This window comes from Rattus rattus, chromosome 15 (assembly GCF_011064425.1).
Source record: "Rattus rattus isolate New Zealand chromosome 15, Rrattus_CSIRO_v1, whole genome shotgun sequence".
NCBI classification, from domain to species: Eukaryota; Metazoa; Chordata; class Mammalia; order Rodentia; family Muridae; genus Rattus; species Rattus rattus.
Window position 1 is genome coordinate 65318546 of NC_046168.1, and position 18674 is coordinate 65337219.

At 48.6% G+C, this 18674-nt stretch overlaps 1 protein-coding gene across 1 annotated transcript; it reads left to right on the forward strand.

Moving 5' to 3' along the window:
• Positions 1-7997: 7997 nt before the first annotated feature.
• On the forward strand, positions 7998-11824 carry Rax (retina and anterior neural fold homeobox). Its single transcript, XM_032885968.1, has 3 exons — positions 7998-8286; positions 8530-8786; positions 11169-11824. Exons 1-3 carry the CDS (start codon positions 7998-8000, stop codon positions 11649-11651), a joined length of 1029 nt encoding a protein of 342 aa, XP_032741859.1. The 3' UTR covers positions 11652-11824.
• Positions 11825-18674: the final 6850 nt, after the last annotated feature.

Below are 18674 nucleotides of genomic sequence, written 5' to 3' on the forward strand. Positions count from 1 at the left end.
AGAGATACTGAAGCTAGGGCTGTAAGAGAGAGAGATTGCAGTGATCTCCATTAGATGGGGCGATGTGAAAATGGAAAGATGACCCATGGTACTCCGTCAACAGCGTGATCAAGACGTCCATGATATTGACAAGGACTAGGACCGAGGGGAGGGGGAGAAGACTGTAACTCGCTCATCCTGTAGGACCAAAGACAGAGTGATCAGGAACCTCTGACTTGACCGGAGGGTCATGGAAATTGTCGTAATCTAGAAAACTGGACATTTCCACACTAAATTAGAGGGGGAGAAAGAATAATGGAATTTTGGATTTTGTCAGCTAGCTCTTCTGTAAGCATCAAGAGGATCTTAGATTTTTTTACCCTTCAGACATAGTCTATCACATCTTGTACTTGATGAGGGTCAAACCATTTACAGCCCAAGGGTAACTCTCACTAGACCACGATGATGATATTTGTAGTATATAGCGCTATATTGGGTTTTCCAGGATTTTAAGATTTTCATCCATATTTCTCAAGGATATTAGCATGTAATATCCTGGATAAATATTCTCCACTTTCTTTATTGGGACTGGTATGAGGGTAAATGCTGGCCCTGTTACAGGAATTTGGAAGTTTTCCCTTTTGTTTGGCTCCATTTCTTTGGGAGAGTTTCAGATGTGTTGGTATTTCTTCTTCTTTAATTGATTGACAGAATTCACCCAGGAAGTCACCTGGTCCTGGGCTTTTCCTTGTTTAAATTACTGGCTCCATCTCCTGTCTTAATATCAGTTTGTTTATTCTTCATGATGCAGTCTTGGTAGAGTGTATATTTCTATGAGTTTATCCACATCCTCTAGGCTATCCAATTGTTGGTCTATAATTGTTTATAGTGGTCTCTTATGATACATTATATTATAATACAATCCAAATCAAAAGTCCAGTGATAATTTTTGTAGAAACAGAAAAAACATTTGCAAAACATGTGTCAGGTAAGGAGTTACTATTTAATATATATAAAGAACATATACATCTCCATTATTTTTCGGTATATTAACAGATTTGCACAGTAAGCAAAAAAAATCTTTAAAAAAAATTTTTTTTTCTGAAGAACACACGAGAATGCTCAACGCGGATGTGAAAGGTATTCAGAATCACTGATCACTGGGGAAGTACATATCAAAGCCACAGTAAGATACCACTTCACGCCCGTTAGGATGACCCTTAACGGAGAAAAGGATGTGGAGAGAAGTTGGTAGTCCTTTGCACTGGAATGTAGATGGTGCGGTTACTGAAGGAAACAGTGTGGTAGCTCCTTAGAAACGGGAGCAGTCAGTGTGTGATCTGGTAATTCTGCTTCTGGGTAACATCAAAAGACGTCAAAGCAGAGATTTAAATGCTCTCATAGCGACTGATGCCCACAGCGGCATCACTCACAACAGCCCCAAGATGAGAGCAACGCCAAGTGTCCCTCAGTGGGTGAGCAGAGAAGCAAGATGTGCTATGTACGAACAGTGAGAAAGAATACTAGTTTGCTTTTTAAAAATAAATAGGTCCTGATATGTACCTATATGTACCAATACAGCTAGACATCTAAGACATTTAGGTGAAATAAACCAGTTACAAAAAGACAAATATTGTATAATTCCTCTCGCGGGATGTACTTAGAGTAGTCAAATTATAGAGGTAGAAGGCAGGATGGTCATTGTTAGGCACTGGGCTGAGAGGATAGCGGGGTGTTATTATTTAATGGGCTCAGAATTGGGGAAAATGGAAAAGTTCTACAGGTGGAATGTGGGGTTGGTTGCACAACAAGGTGGGTGTACTTAGTGCCCATGAATTGTATACTTAAAAAGGCTGAGATGGTACACATTCCATGTTTATAAAAGGAGGATGTAAAAGACAGCCCTGATGTTTGAATGTTTGTATCTGTGATGGGCTCGTACCAAATGTGTCAGAGTGTGGCTGCGACCTGAGTCTGTCTTCACTCTTCAAATTTAACTGATAGAATAGATAGAATGATAAACTGATAGAATGTGTTAGACTCGGGATTTGAAAATGGAACCAGGCAGGGGAGGGGGCGGGGACCAGGGGCGGGGATGAGGGTGGGGGCCGGGGTGGGGGAGAGTCTGAGCGTGTTCATTTGAGGGTAGGGAATCAACGGATAGCAGAGAGTGGAACAGGCTTCCTGAAATGAGAAGGGGAGACAAACACACAGGCGTAGGTGTGCCCAGGGCTGCTGCACACAGGCGGGCGTCCCCGGATTTACCTCCTTAGTGCTCTAAGAGGATTGCTGAGCTTCAAGACCATCATCCCCTCAAGATAAATGTCTCTAGTGCTTCCCCCAGACACTCTGAATTCAATTAGTTTAATTAGAAAACAAGCAAAGAAGAATTATCTTAGTGTAGCTTTGCTCCCAGCAACCCCCAGAGGTCCGCTGCTGTGCTGGATATTCAAATGTCTCCCCTTTATTTAGACGTTCTGAGAGAGTATTAAGTCTGCGTTTTTAAGAAAGGTGAACATTCTTATCCAATAGATCATGCGTTCGTTCTAGTTTTAAAATCGGTATTGATAGATGCCTTGTGGTTTCTTCATTCTTTAGGGGAGCAGGAGCTAGTAAATGGTGGGACACCCCGATTTTGAATGTTTGCCAATTTCTGAGATGAAAATGTCCCTACTGTGGCTCATTTTGAGCAACAAATGTGACATCTGAGCTGGAAAAGTCCTTACTCCAAGCTCTCACTGGACAGTGGGTGCTGGTTCTAACGCACTGATGTCATGTGAACCTGTTGCTGGGAGAATTTTCTTTTTATTACGTAGACACTCCTCGGTCTTACATAAGTTATAAAAGGAAGCTCAGGACCAAAACAATTGGGTTGGTAAATAACTAGATGTCGTGTGAAGAATTATGCCATTGTGTTTGCATGGCAGACTGTGGGGACGAAATACAAACATGCCCTCCATGCAGTCATGAGATGTCCCATTGTGACCCTGAGGGTTCTGGAGCAGGTGTTGAGTCCAGAAGAATTTCTGGAGAGCCTGTGAGTACAGAGCCTCCTTGTCTAACTTAACTACAATGTTCTAAATCACCTTGGTAAACCATTTTGTTTCCATATCTAAAATGGAAGGTGACAGATGTGAGAGAATAGAGCAAGAGAAACTTGTAGGTTACCTACCACACCTTCCTCATTCCCACATTTCTCTAAAGTATAGTATTTCCATTTTCCCTGACTCCCAATTTTCTTGCTTTACCTTCCTCTCTTAGTTACTTTTCAATCTCTGTGATAAAACACCATGACCAAGGCAGCTCATAAGTGAAGGCTTTTTTTTTTTTTTTTTTTTTTGGCTTATGGTTTCAAAGGTGAGAGTCCATGGCAGTAGGGCAAAGAACAGCTGAGACCTTATGTCATAATCCAAAAGTGGGAGGCAGAGGGAGAGCCATGAGAATCAAAGACCCACCTCCACCGAAACAGCTCCCCCAACAAAGCACATGGCCTAACCCTTCCCAAATGTTCCCACTAACTGGGGACCAAGTATTCCTATATAGGAGCCTGTGGGTGGGCATTCTCATTCAGACCACTAATTTCACACCTTGGTCCCACAGGATCGTGGTCACATCACAATGCAAAGTGCAGTCAGAGCAACTTCAAAAGCCCCCACAGTCGTTTTCAGTCTTAACATTGTTCAAAAGTCCAAAGTCTCTTCTGAGAGTTAGGGCAGCCTAGTAATTGTGACCCCTGTGAAAACAAAAGGCAAATCATATACTTCTAGCATGTACATAATGGCACGGAATGTGTGTTACCATTCTAAAAGGGAAGGATGGGGATATAGGCAGGACACTCTGAAACCCAACTGAGTAAACTGCAAATCCTGTGGCTCTATGTCTCCTGTCAACAGACTTTGCTAGCTCTGCCCTTCCAGTTTGCTACTCATGAGAGCCATCTCTCTCAGACTGGCTGCACTTCCTGAGTGCAGCTCATGTCAAACATGTTGGGGTCCCCAACGTAATCCAGGCTTCACTTGCAACAGCTCCACGCAGCAGTTTCTCAGGACCTCTTGCACTCACAGAGCCTTCATTCAGGGCCTGCCTCGCCACACATTTCCCAGCCCCAGTGTCTCTCGTTAACCACAGAGGAAGATTCCACAACAACCCTTTTATCATGTATCCTTCATAACTTCCTAACTGTTGTGGGTGATGTTGCCAGGTTTGATTGAACCTTTTGAAACCTCAAAGCACAGATCCAGTGATACTCCTCCTCCAACAAAGCCACACATCCCTTTTAAAATGTCTTGGGCCAACTGGGGACAAAGTATTCAAATATATAAGTCTATGGAAGGCCAGGCTCATCCAAGCTACCATGCTACTAGTTTTCTCAGCCACCACAATTGGAACACCCCATTGGAAGGTAGCGCACATGAGTGCTAGATTCACAACTAAGACACCTGAGTTTAGGTTTTGGCCCCACCTGGAATAAAGTCTGTGACAAGGAACAAGTGATATTCTCTGTGACTCTGCTTCCTTCTCTGTAAAGTGGATTTTTTTTTTTAAAAGTTCTACCCAATAGTGTTATTGTATGGACTAAGTTAATCCATGTAAAGTACTCAAAAGAATACGGCATATGTCTGCTATAATATTTAGTATTCAACAAACAATAGCTCTTATCATATATATATGCTTTGGATCTTCCATTGAATTTTTTGATATCTCTCTCTCTCTCTCTCTCTCTGTGTGTGTGTGTGTGTGTGTGTGTGTGTGTGTGTGTGTGTGTGTGTGTGTGTGTGTTTGATGACGGCCTAAGTTCTATTTTGCTTTGGTAAAGCTAGAGTGAAGTTACCTTCCCTGAACATGTATTAGTGAGAAAAAGTGCTCCCTGACTAGTGTGTGGCCGTGGTTGGAATGTTCTAGGATTAAATGCATCTACTGAAGAGCTAATCTACACGCAGGTGATTGAGTTGGCATTACACACGCTATGCAATTAAAACAAAACAAAACAAAAAAAACAAAACAAACCAAAACAAACTCAAACACACAACAGTGCTAAGAGAGTAAGTTAGTGGAGATGGGGCAGAATGGACTTGATTCTCTGGTGACCTTTTCCCTGCTCCAGGCTAGAGAAGTCAGCCTGCAGATGCCCATCTCTCTGGAGAGTGTAGTGACTGAAACAATGCATGCTGGATGCTTCAGAAAGCAGACCCTATACATACACCCAAGAATAATATCCACTTGGCCCCGGGCTCACCACACATGCCCCCCAACATCTACCAAATGCTATCTGCCTCTGAGCACCGTCAAGATGAATCCAGCAGTGCTGTGACTGAGGTCAGCCACAGGTGGGGGCTGGGAAGAGGGAGCTTTCTCTGATCCATCCAATGAATCAATGAATTAAACAAAGGGAGTTCAGAAGCCAGGCTCCCCACTTTTGCTAAAGCAGAGCTGATTATGAACTGGTTTAACTGCTGGAAAACTGGGCTCTGGCTTGGAGAATTAGGGACATGTCTGTCCATTCATTTTCTCTAATCGAGTTCTTGGGAAATACACATGTAGATTAGCTCCTAACAATGGCCCCCAGCTGACTGCTTGGAGTGCCCTCCGCTGTGCCCACAATGGTCCTGACTGCCTCTTTATGTTTCACACAAAGGCAGGCCCCAGCCCTCAGGCCTCATCAGGGCTGTTGAAGTTCCTCCTGCCTTTCTCCTGAGACTCCAACAAACAGTAAATAAAAGCTCGCCTCACCTGGAGCTTCGTGTAGCGCTGGGCAGTTCCAGCAGGAATTAACTTAGGAAAGGAGGAGAGGAGCCCCTCGACAGCTTGTGGGCAGCTTAAGGGATGCTGCCACTTCATTCTGCTTCCACTGCAGACATAGATTTACTATGGGGAAGGTTTACAGAAAACGCATTCTGTCCACAGGGAAATAACAAATTCCAATGAATTATCCTGGCAGCCCACCTCTGCCTCAGCATCTCAGCCACCGGCTCTACCCAGCAAGCTGGGAAGACACTCTGGGGTGTCACTAGGCCATTGGCAGGATCAGGTGCCTCTGCCTCAGGAGCCTCCCCCAAGGCTTCAGTCCTACAGGACTGGCTGCTCAAAGGCCATGGGGAATCTCACTTCTTCCAGAACTAAACAGTTTCCCCCTCAGCCTCAGAGATGCAGGATTCAGGGGCTGGGGTGAGGGATCAAAGATGGGCTGCAAGCCAGGAGGCACTTTGATTCAATTAAAAACTTCACACTGCAATAATGACCCCAAGCTCGGTGCAGCCTGAGACTGTGGGGTGAGGAGTTCTAGTCTGCCCCTCCCTCCGTTGATATCTCATATTGAGCACCATTTTCTCTTCCGGTCAGACCTGCCCTGTTCACTCACAGGATGTCTAAGATCTCATCGCAGGAAAAATGTACAGGGTTTGAAAACTCTAAGGTGTTATATTTTCATTAAATTAGCTTGTTTTTGCATTGTAATTTATTTTTAACGGGTTCTGGGGATTAAACGTTACTAGGCAAGTGCTCCGCCCTGAGTGGCGTCTTCACCCCTAACAGGTTTTTCCTCAGACTCAAACTTTCTCGGAGCTGAGCCAGACTTCAGTTTCAACCCACCGTCAACCAATTTGCATTATATATTCATCTGTCGTTCCTCCACAGCCTGGCCAATAAACTCCTCAAAGTCACTATGTGGGTTCTGTGTGACGTGTGTGACCTCCTGGTTCAGGATAGTGTTGGTCCTGAAGAAAAAAAGTATTGAGAAAGAAGTCTGTCTTGGAGGAGATCTGAGAAAGGCAGAATTGGGGAGTGCGGGACGTCAGATGGGGGGGTTGTTTCTGCGATAGCCTCTTCAGACTAACACTTCAGAGAAGCTGGGTATCTCTGGGACTCTAACCAGCGCTCATCTTTGCGGGGTGCAGTATTCACAGTTGCTATCAGTGATGAGGTTGCTACAAATCTTCTTTCTGCTGAGCCTTTGAGTCACTCTGGGTCAAGCAAGCCTCAAGGGGCCCCCGAGGGGGAAGGAACTCAAGAGGATTAGGGCACTAACTCTCGGGGATGCACTAGAAACTTCTCCCCAGGCGAATGTCTCTACCCACCAGTTTTAGGTCGTCTGCCTGGCTTGTGGAAGTGGGAGAAGGCCAGGATTGTTCATCACTGTGATTCATTTCAGGATCCCAGCACTTCGAGATAGCTCATGAAAAGAATTTTTGTGTGTCTTTCGTGAGTCCTGGGAACTCTCATATTCGAGGTCGTTGGTTCTGTGGGCACAGACTGTCCCACCACCATTTCTGAGGATACAGAGAGAAGTAAAAACAGACAGACAGACAAAGGAAGCTTGAAGTCTAGGACAGCAAAGCACAGAAGCCTAGGTGTAGGAATGAGGGGAAGATCGAGGGAAGATTCAAACAGGAAGGCCTGTGAACTACCAGCACACAGAGGTAGCTGGAAAGCCTTCAGCTGATCTAGGAGCTTCCGAGTGCTGGATGATGGTCCCAGAGTGTAAAGCTTTGGGAGGAGGTAGTCAAGAGAGGGCAGCTGAACACAGAAAGGGGAGAAGTGAACCCTGGGAAGTCTGCCCCCAGGGACCCCTCCTATCAAACTTCCCACTCCTGGAACCTGGAAAAATGTTTGTGGAGTTGAAATGTGTCCAGATTATCAGATGAAGGGACATTCTGGGAGCAGGCCTAGGACCCTAGGCTGATCAGGGGGAAAAACCCGCCCTCTGTAGTGGGAGGGACAGAGAGAAAGGGCTGGGTCCGGAGAGAGGGAGGAGTCCCGGGTTAGAGCGCTAGCGGGCTTTTAGCACCAAAGCTCCAGTTACCCCGAGGCTAAACTTCTAGCTGCAGCGGCGGTCGGATTGAAAGCTGGCCCAGCGCTCGCCCATCTTCTGAGCGGTTGCCCAAGCCGGTTACCCTCCGAGTTTAGCTTTGGACCGAGCCATTCAGTTGCTCAAGTTCTAGAAGTGCACACTTGGGGGGTTGGGTGGGTGGGTGGGGGACAGGCATCGAGCTCCAGTTTGCAAAGTACACTCCCGCCTCCCCATGCACCTGCCGGGCTGCCCGCCAGCCATGGCCGACGGGAGCTTCTCGCTCGCTGGCCACCTGCTCCGCAGCCCGGGCGGGAGCACGTCGCGTTTGCACAGCATCGAAGCCATCCTGGGCTTTACCAAGGAAGACGGGATCCTAGACACCTTTCCTGCAGAGAGGAGCTCCAGGGGCTCGAAGGAGCGGGATCCCAGGCTGGGTACGCGGTCCGCCTGCCCCAAAGCTCCAGCCGGAGGCTCGGAGTCTTCCCCACCAGCAGCCCCGGGGCTCGTCCCGGAGTTCGAAGGTGAGTGTGCAGCAAGGCTGCAAAGCCCTTGGGGCGCTCTGCGAGACTCCAGCTCCTCCTCCTTTACCTTTGGGTCAGCGGGTTGGGGTCTGCCGGACTTGAGGTTAGAGAAATCTTAGGGACCCTACGTAGGGCTCCCATCGCGGACCCAGCTCAGACGCCACCGGGTCGCCTAGAGCCGTAGAGAGGCCGCTTCGCCTCGGCGCTGAGTGTCACTAACCGCTTGGGGCCTCTCTGCCCCAGCTGCTCGCCCCTGCTATCCCAAGGAGCAAGGAGAGGCACGGCCGAGCCCCGGACTGCCGGTTGGGCCAGCAGCGGGCGACTCGAAGCTGTCCGAGGAGGAGGAACCTCCCAAGAAGAAGCACAGGCGCAACCGCACGACCTTCACCACGTATCAACTGCACGAGCTGGAACGCGCCTTCGAGAAGTCCCACTACCCCGACGTGTACAGCCGCGAAGAGTTGGCCGGCAAGGTTAACCTACCCGAGGTTCGGGTCCAGGTAAGCTCTTGAACTGAGGGACAAGGAACTTGGGGTTGGGAAGTGAGGCTGAACTTAGTGCCTTTACTTCCAAGGCTCCGCAGCGCTAGCCGGAGTTCAGTAAGATGTCCCCTACGGGGGAGGGTGCTCCCGACGTTAAAAGAACTTGGAAATCGTTTGGGAGATGAAGAGGTTGACAGCTCAATAGATGCAGCCAAAAAGGAGTTGCGGGGGTGTTGAACGCAAAGGGAAAAGAAAACAGGAAAGTAGCGGGCGCACGAGGGGTGGGAGGAGGGTTACTGGACTGAGGCCCTAGCTGCCACCACTGTCACCAACCGCGCATGTTGTTCAAAAATGAAAACTCTCTTCCCTTGTAAGCCGCCAGTTAAAACTTTAGATGGATTCAAGAAACTGACTTTCTCTTCCTTTTTACCTCGACCTTTCCTTTTTATAGTGAGGGAGTTTTCGCTTTAATTAAAGCTGCATTTCTTTAATCCCCGATCATTAAAATAGTTGCTAGTCATCTGTGAAAAGCCTGGGAGGGCGTCCAAACCCAGGGAGTTTACAGGGGCCTGAGAGGGAGACAGTGAGAACGAAATTCAATGCATCTGAGAGCGGAACTAACCCGGAGTTTTTTCTTTAGTTGGATTTCCAGGCGGTAGGGCTACTCGGGACTTAGGGCATCTATATAGCTGTGTCTTTAGAGTAATGGGAGACAAGCTTCTGCTTGTTCTCTTTCTGCCTAAAAGTAAGGAGTAAACGGCCTGCCAGAGAAGGCAGACCTCCCTAGTGTGGTTTGGGATCAACTACCAAACAAATCGGGTTTCTCCTAGTTCTGGACCGTAATTCTATGGATTTCATTAAAAGCTGGAAATTTCAGCACCCGCTGTCCAGGGACGGGAAAATAGATACAGAGCGGGAAGAAATTGGAAAGAAAGACAGAGAAAAACCTGTGTGTTCGCTTCCGGTGTCCTACAGACCGCAGCAGGCACAGCTGCCTGGGGCTCTCTTTGCACCAAGTCTGCCCGTCTGTCTTGTTGGATGTTTCTCCCTGTCCACTAACTTAGGGGGTTCCTGAGAGCAGGGTCTGTAGCTTTCCTGTGACAGATAAATAGCTTTTTTTCCCCACATAAGAAGATCATCAGACGGTGTGATTGAGACCAGGAGGGTCTCCTCCTACAAGATTAAGGAGGGCAGGAGAGGGGTAGTAGGCAGCTCCCCGATCTTCAGCCACACAGCCTTAAAAATTGGAACCAGAGCAGGAAAATCTCCCTTTCTCTCCACTCTGAGCAAATTTCCGGTATTCCTTGGCCCTCCTCCATTCCAGTACTGGGGCTTCGCCTCCTCACTCTTCTGTTTATATCAAACTCGCTTTTCCCACTGGCCCGTGCAGCTGCTTTTCCTTCATAAATACAACCTCAAGGATACCAGTTTGTCTAGAATTCTTTCACAGTCGCCACTAAAAGAAACCGAGTCTTTTGTAGGTGAGAGGAACTTGTCAGTAAAGCATCTTTCCTCACACTTTAGTCAAATTAGTAGTAAAGGCACCAGTGCAAGAAACCATAATGTCCTCGGGAGGAGGAACTTTTCCCCTGTCGGAAAAAAAAAATGAAAAGGAAGTCCCTTATATGCAACACTGAGCCAACATACGAGGGGAAACGGCAAACCTCTATAATATAAAAATAGACACAATAATCGACTTGAACGATTGTAATCTCGGAAAGTAATTTGCAGGGACCTCAGAAATACTAAGCAGGTACCGATTAAATAAAGCCGGGAAATGATCAGAGAAGCGACTGAAATACACACGAGGTTAAAGAAACCTGCCGGATGCATTAGCATTTTTAACGTGCGAGCGGCCGCTACGCGGTGTTTATAATAATGGAGAAAGGAGGCAGATAAATCAGGGAGTCTCTGAAGCAGAACCGAGAGCCACACCACACAGAGCCCAGCAAGATCCCAAAATGAAGTGTCAGGAGGGGGCCACCAACCAAAGGGTCCCGGAAACCTTCCTTTAAATTCTGTAGTCTAGCCACGGAGTTAAATTCCCTGTTCTCTTTCCCCTGAGGGTCTGCTCCTGTTAAGGGTTGAAACGGATGTCACCACAACCAAGAGTGAAAGGTACAGGGCAACCGGGAAGCTTTGGAGGAGTAGGGTGTGACAAAGAAAGAGACCTGGGGGCCAGAGAGAAAGCGACAAAAAGGAGAGTATTTTTTAAAAGAAAGGATTGGAGGGGGAAAAAAATGGGGAAAGACCGAGGGAGTAAAAGAACCCTTCTTTCTAGCAGTCCCGGGGTTATTTCTCGGGTGGAGAGGGAGGGTCAGGCTAACCGGCCTGCCCAGAGTGGGGACTTCACACCACCCTTCGCCCGTGCCTGAAGGCGTCTGCGGCTTCTTCTGGCAGGTGTGGTTCCAGAACCGCCGGGCCAAGTGGAGACGCCAGGAGAAACTAGAAGTGTCGTCCATGAAGCTGCAGGACTCGCCCCTCCTCTCTTTCAGCCGCTCTCCACCTTCCTCGGCACTGGCTCCGCTGGGCGGCCCGGGCAGCGGCAGCGGACCTCCGGGGAGCGCCCTGCCGCTGGAGCCTTGGCTCGGGCCACCGCTGCCCGGCGGAGGTGCCACAGCGCTGCAGAGCCTGCCAGGGTTCGGGCCGCCCGGGCAGGGTCTCCCGGCCAGCTACACGCCGCCACCGCCCTTCCTCAACTCCGCGCCCCTGGGTCCCGGTCTGCAGCAGCTCGGGCCACCACCCGCCTACCCGTGCGCGCCAGCCTTCGGGGACAAGTTCTCGCTGGAAGAGGCGTACCCACGCAACAGCAGCATCGCCGCGCTGCGCCTGAAGGCCAAAGAGCACATCCAGGCCATCGGGAAGCCCTGGCAAGCCCTCTAGAGGCGCTGCGGAGTTGCTGCGAGCCCTGGGTGCACCCAGCCCGGTGGTCGCACTTTCTTTGCTAACCCTGCTGCAAGCCGGCCGCCAGCCTTGGGCAGGACACTCGCGCCTACTTCTTTCTGATTCTTCGAGAAAGGCCAAACTTAAGGCCAGCAGAACTTCAACCTCGCTGCCAGAGGAACGTGCTGTGGGTCCCGCTGGCCGCACTGCTCCTAGCTGCTCCTATAAAGCAATCAGCGTCTACCATCGGGAGGGACCAAAGATCTTGACCTGGGATGTTCCCGACGGAAGGAATGGGGAGTGAGAAAAATAGAGTTGAAGAAACTGTCTGTAAAGTTAGTGTAAAGTATTTTGGGGAGAAATTAAAGATTTGTTTGTTGCCCGGCTAAGCGTGCTCATCGACTACAGCGTGAGGGTTAAAGTAGGGGTCCGGGAGAGGATGCTAACTTGGACCCGGTGGGTCTGGGAATGCTGAGTGCTGCACTGGGAGCTCCTGTAAATTCTGGGGGAAAACTGCTGCAAGGGAGAATCAGCCTTCTGGGTGCCGCCTGGCTTGTGTGAGGTCAGCAGCCAAAGGTAGGGCTGCATTTACATTCCCATTATTTGTTACTTAATAGCCAGCGCCCCCTTGCAACTCTGACCCCTTAAGAATCAGGTAAACCACCTTCTAAGGTGGGACCAGGACACCTCCAGACCTCTCCCTTTCCTTGGCCTCAGACTCTCTCAGATCACTGCTAGTCACCAGCTTGGTGCCCGTCCTTGCCCAAAGTGATAATATTAATTCGAGGATTGTCCTGAAGAGACCATTTCTCCTGACTCTCTTGTCTCCCTAATTTGCTCTGTATCCCCCAAGCCAGAGTTCTGCTAACAGTTCCCAGGATGCTGGGTAGGGAGGAGTCAAGGATTTATCTGTGGTGCTAGGAGGTGGGCTCCCCTATACTGGCATATTTAAAATATTAGGTTTGTTGGAGCCCGCTGTGGAGCAGGAAAGGAATGTCCCTGTCTAGCAGCTGCAGCTGCTCCCAAGGTCTCACTAAGTCCAGGGGTGAGTGAGAGGAGTCCAGATTCCCTCCTGGGCAGCCGCTATATTGCCCCTTGACTTGTGGTCTCTCATTCAGTGCTGGTCTTGATTGCAAAGGAACCTTGCAGCTTGGAGGCTCAGTTCCCTTCAGCTGCTGTTCTGGGTTCCTTAGCAAATTGTGGTGCTTGCTCCCCAGTTTCTTTCCCTCTTCTAAATGGGCCCTACCTCGCCAGGAGATAGGAAGGTGAACAGGGTCCCTGTGAAGATTTTGTTTACCAAGAACAAGGCAGAAGAAGGCCACATGGGTGGCAATGGCTACTCCTCTGTCTCCGCTCTATTCCTAGAATGCTCTTGATCGCAGAAACCTACTCCAAGTTAACCACTTGGAGGCAGAGGCGTGTAATCCAGGATCTAGTCCTTGCCCTGTAGGCCCTAAGTGCTCTGACACGCATAGCCAGAGCCAGGGCCTCCAGACATACACTAAGTATTCTAGCGAGAAATTAAGTTGCTTTTTCAGGAGGTAGAGAATATCTTTCTTTCCTTACTGGGATACCACTGGGGAAACAGAGGAAGCTAAGTAATTATCTCTAAGCAAGGAGAGAAAAAGACTTAGAGGTGGATAGTGTGTCGCTTTCTGGCAGCTTGACCCATCTTCTTCTCAGTGACCAGGTTTTCACTGTTATTTATCATTGTGTGTGTGTGTGTGTGTGTGTGTGTGTGTGTGTGTGCGTGCGTGCGCGCGCGCGTGCGTGCGTGCGTGCGTGCGTGCGTGCTCTCAGGTACACTTGTGCAACTACCGCGTGTGTGGTCAAAGGGCCTCCTTGTGGTATCCAGGCTTAGACCTAGATCAATAGACCTTCCTGAGAGCACCTCTACCCACTGGGACATCTCCGTAATTTTAATAGGAACAACTCGTTCCAAGGACTCTTAGCTTCGCTAGTCCAAGCTGAATGCATTGGCTAAACCCTCCTGCTTACCCCACTCCTGGCACCTGGCACCTCACCCTCTCTCACTTTCCTTAGATACCTCCATGAGTGTCCCCTGTCTCCTGTCTGTTGTTCCCACACCCTTCCAGCCCAGACTCAGGGAACCCAGCAGGGCTTACTCAGCAAGGGTTCTTGACTGTGCCCTGGAATCACCATATGCCTGGCCCACCTGCTTATTGCATCCCCAACATCTCAGACTGTTATGTGGCTTGCTGAAACAATTAGTTTAATCAGTGTTACTCATAGGTGTGGGAAATGTATAGAAAGTTGTACCCCTAAAGAATTTGCGGGGGTTGGAGAGATGGCTCAGAGGTTAAAAGCACTTCTTCCAGAGGACCTGGGTTCAACTCCACCCACACCCACACCCACACCCACACGGCAGCTCATGACCACCTGTGACTCCAGTTTGAGGGGATTCCATGCTCTCTCCTGGCACCAGATATGCATGGTACACAGACATACAGAGAGGCAAAGACACTCATTCACAGAAAATAAATAATTACGAATTCTTCTCTCAGCTGCTGTTAACTGTCTATAAACCTGCCCCTCGTGGGCCCTCTCCCCCTTAGCAATCGTTAACTGTGTAAATCTTTGGGAAGGGGCCAGCCTGGTGAGCCCTGCCCCTCCATGGCAGGCAGATATTTTGTGCAGGTGTCCTGCAGGTAATCACAACTGCTTCAGGAGGGCAGCTGCTATCCCTGCCATGCTCAGAGGACAGCTTCCATACATGCAAACAGTGTAAACTGGGACAATGTCTTTGTGTCTGCCCCATTAAGAGGCACTGTGTCTTCCTAACAGGGTTATTGTGACTCTTGATGAGACACAAATCTCTTGGAGGAATGTGTGTGCACAAGAGGTCACCAGTACATGTGCGTGAGCTCATGTGTGCATGTATATGCATATGTGTGAGCTCATGTGTGCATGTATATGGATGTGTGTGTACATATGCATGTGTAGGTATGTATGTATACATGTGTGTACGTGTGTGTGTTTATGGGGTGTGTGCCTATTCACATGTGTGTGCATGCACAGGTGCATGTGTGCACATGTATGTATATATGTGTATACATGTGTGAGTGTGTGGCTTGTGTGTGTGTATTGTGAGTATTGAACCTACAGATAGGTACTTTATTATTGAGCAATATCAGAGAAGCCCACTTGACATGGTTATTTTCCAAAGACTTCTCTCTGAAATATGGGTGTGTTTGACTCTGTTAGTCCCACAGATATAGCATAAGAGAGCATCCACTCCCCTGGGAAACTAGCAGCTTAGGAAGGGGTGGTTGGTGAAACGTATGGGAAGCTGAGTGGAAAAAACAACCAAGGCCCCAGGTTCCCCTCCTTTCAGTTCCTAAGGGGAGCTCTTTGGCCACATTAGAAACATATCCTGATGGGTAGATGCTAGCTGAGTAAACGCCTATTGGTTCCTCCTGGGAGATTTAGAGGCACCTCCTGTGGTCCTTGGCTCTAAACATGGCCGATTCACCATCCATGCAGGTATGTAGGAGAGAGGAGTCTGGTCTCAGCACAAGCTTAAGGTGACAGCAGCTTGGTACAAAAAGCACTGGAAGTCTAGTGAGCTTTAAACAGTTGGACCAGTGCCCAAGTGCATGGCTACAGACCTCCGTGGTCACAGAGGCTCTAGCCACGGTGGAACAGGGCTTCCTAAGTTTGAGTGTTGGTTCTAGTTGGTTGGTTGAGTGATGGAGGAAGGTTCTCAGTGACCCTGAATGAAAGGCTTCCTGGTCATCCTCCATCACTGTCCCAAGAGATGCTGACACCTAGTGCAGTGTTGACCCAAGCAAAGCAGTTAGTAGAAAAAGGAAGCAAGAACCAGTGGGGAATGTTAACAGATTTCACAGGAAAAGCTGTTCTCAGCGCTGAGACGAGACCCAGGTGGAGGCGGGATTTTGCTGAAGCCAGGGCTGTCAATCTAAAAGGAAGACCTTGGAAAGCCCCCAGCCCTGGAGATGAAAGCTAGGTCTGCTCTGGACATAGGAAGCAGGGAAGGGGGCTGTAGTTTTTTGCTTTTGTTTTCTGCTTTCAGGAATATGGTTGGCTGCTGCATAGACCCCATAGACAGTAGAGAAATAGTCATCAGAATGCAGAGCATAGAAAGGGCAGAGTCAAGATGACCAAGGCCCTTCCTGTCCACCCTATAGCCATGCAGGGTGTTAGTTTCTTACCATGTCATACCCATGGGCTTTTGATGTGGTTCCCACTGCCCAATTTCTCTCCCAAGGAAAGCCTCATCTGATCAAAAGTCTTTAGATCCTGAGGTCCAAAGAGCAGTGGTAAACCAGGGTCCCCTAGCTTAGCCTCCTGGATTCAGAGATGAATCCTCATCCAGGATCAAACATGTCCTCTTTAGTTTTTGACCCTTGGTATCAGGTCATATCCAGATAGATCAGATCCTAGGATGGTGAGTGGCTGGGTCTCTCGAATAAGTGGGATTGTGTTAGAGGGACTAGGCTTCAGCCAGAGGTTGGTAACCAGACTGAGAGCACCCTCCATTTTAAACATAGATTTAATAGCTGGAGAAATGGAAAACGTCAAAATGCAAGTCCCTCCCTCCACCCCAATTCATCCAGAATCTGGCAGGAGGAGGGAGGGAACGCCAATCTCCCTTCCTAGACTGTCACAGAAAATCTCCAGAAATGTCCAGAGCCCCACTGCAAATGAGCACACCTCTCCTGTGAGCAGAGCACAGTGACCAAGTCTGGGCTGCAGACCCCAGAGCTCTCAGGCTCCTGCCTTGGGTAGCAATGTCCCCATCTTCCCTCCCTCAGAGCCTAACTTCACTTCTAGCCTCCCCTAGCCCACTTCTCTGGCTCTGTTCTGAGTACTACACCCCCAAGCTGACTCTCTGGCTATGCACGGAATCCCATCACCCCAGAGGTGGGAGAGAAAGACCAGAGGAGATGGTATTAATTAAAAGCTCACAGGGACTGCCTGCTTAGCTTGTGTACTAACCAGCCTGGGAAGACGAAGTTGTGGTGTGCTTTGTAGCTAGTGTCTCCCCCCTCACTGGGGACTCCTTCTTAAAAATCTGGGCTTGGCTTGTTAACTGTATAATAGTGGGTAGAATTAACGACTCATTAGTGATTAATTCCTTAACCAAGCCTTAATTGCTCACTGCAAAACCCCTTTCCTAAAACTGGATTAAATCTTTTAGATACTTGGCTTGGAAGCCCTGGTTCCGTTACCTTAAACAGAACAGCCTCTCTCTCCCTCTCCTCTCCCTCCCTCTCCCTCTCCCTCCCCCTTTCTTTTCTTCTCCCTCTCCCTCTCCCTCTCCCTCTCCCTCCCCCTTTCTTTTCTTTCTGCCTCCTTTTCAGCATAGATCCCTGAGTTTGACTTGACTTGGGGGGGGAGGGGGTTCTTTTATTATTCTTCTCTCATACAATATATCCCAACCACAGTTCCCCTCTGTACTGTCTTGTTTTGTGTGTCAACTTGACACAAGCTGGAGTTATCACAGAGAAAGGAGAGTCCCTTGAGGAAATGCCTCCATGAGACCCAGCTGTAAGGCATTTTCTCAACCAGTGATCAAGAAGGGAGGACCCAGCCCATTGTGGGTGGTGCTATCCCTGGGCTGATGGTCTTGGGTTCTATAAGAGAGCAAGTTGAGCAAGCCAGGGGAAACAAGCCAGTAATTAACATCCTTCCATGGCCTCTGCATCAGCTCCTGCTTCCTGCCCTGCTTGAGTTCCAGTCCTAACTTCTTTTGGTGATGAATAGCAATGTGGAAGTGTAAGCTGAATAAACCCTTTCCTCCCCATCCCTTTCCATGCTTCTTGGTCATGATGTTTGTGCAGGAATAGAAACCTTGGCTAAGACATCCTCTGTCTCCTCCACACACACCCCAATTTCTCCTGTCCCCTAGACTCACTGCTCCTCCATTTCCTTTCAGAAAAGAGCAGACCTCCCAGTGATATCAATCAAACAAGGCTTTAAAAGATGGGATAACACTAGGCACAAATCCTCACATCGAGGCTGCATGAGGCAACGCAGTATGAGGAAAAGGGTCAGAGTCAGTTCCACTCCCACAGTTAGGCGTCCAATAGAAATCCAAAGCTAAATAACCACAGTGTGTGTGCAGAGGACGTATTGCAGATCCATGCAGGCTCTGTGGTTGCTCCTTCAGTCTCTGTGAGACTCTCTGAGCCCTGCTTAGTTGATTCTGTGGGCTGTGGTGTTCTGGACTCTTCTGGCTCTTATAGTGTTTCCTTCCCTTCTTCTGCAGGGTTTCCCAAGCTCCACCTAGTGTTTGGCTGTGAATCTCCGTATCTGTTTCCATCAGCAGCTGGAGGAAGCCAGTCTGATGATAATCGGGCTAGGCATTTATGAATATAGCAGAGTATCATTAGGAATCACTTTGTTGACTTCTGTTGTTGTTGTTGTTGTTTGGTTCGGTCATATTTGGTTCTACTTTACATGTGTAGCCCAGGCTACCCTCAAACTCTTGATTCTCCCACGTTCACCTCTTTTATCAAATCCTAGGACATGCACCACTACAACCAGCTGCAAATCAGTTTCTTAATGACAGGTACATTGGTGGCCCTCAAGCCTGAGGGACACAAATGATCTGTGATTTGGGTCCTGGCTGCAACTTCATGGCTTGTGTGACCTTAATCAGAACATTTGGATACCACTTAAATGCTCAGGGTGTAAGCATCTCCCTTGGTCACGACTCTACTATGGAGCTGTAAACCATAGGTCTTTGAAAACCAGCCACCCTCTGTTTTGCACATGTGAGAAGATGTGCTCGTGTTCGTGGGCACTGAAGGAACTGTACAGCATGCTCCCCTCACAAAGGAGCCTGAAAGAGAGTTTTCCCAAATTTAGCCATCAACAAAACTGTAAGGTCTCAATTCGTAAGTTAAATTATTTTTATTGGCCCTGGTTGCAGTTTTATTTTTATCACCTGCTGGTTATTTCGTAAGGCATGATGGGGATGTATTGATGGGGATGTATTGATGAGTCTCAACACTTAGGGAACATGGGCCTCAGGAG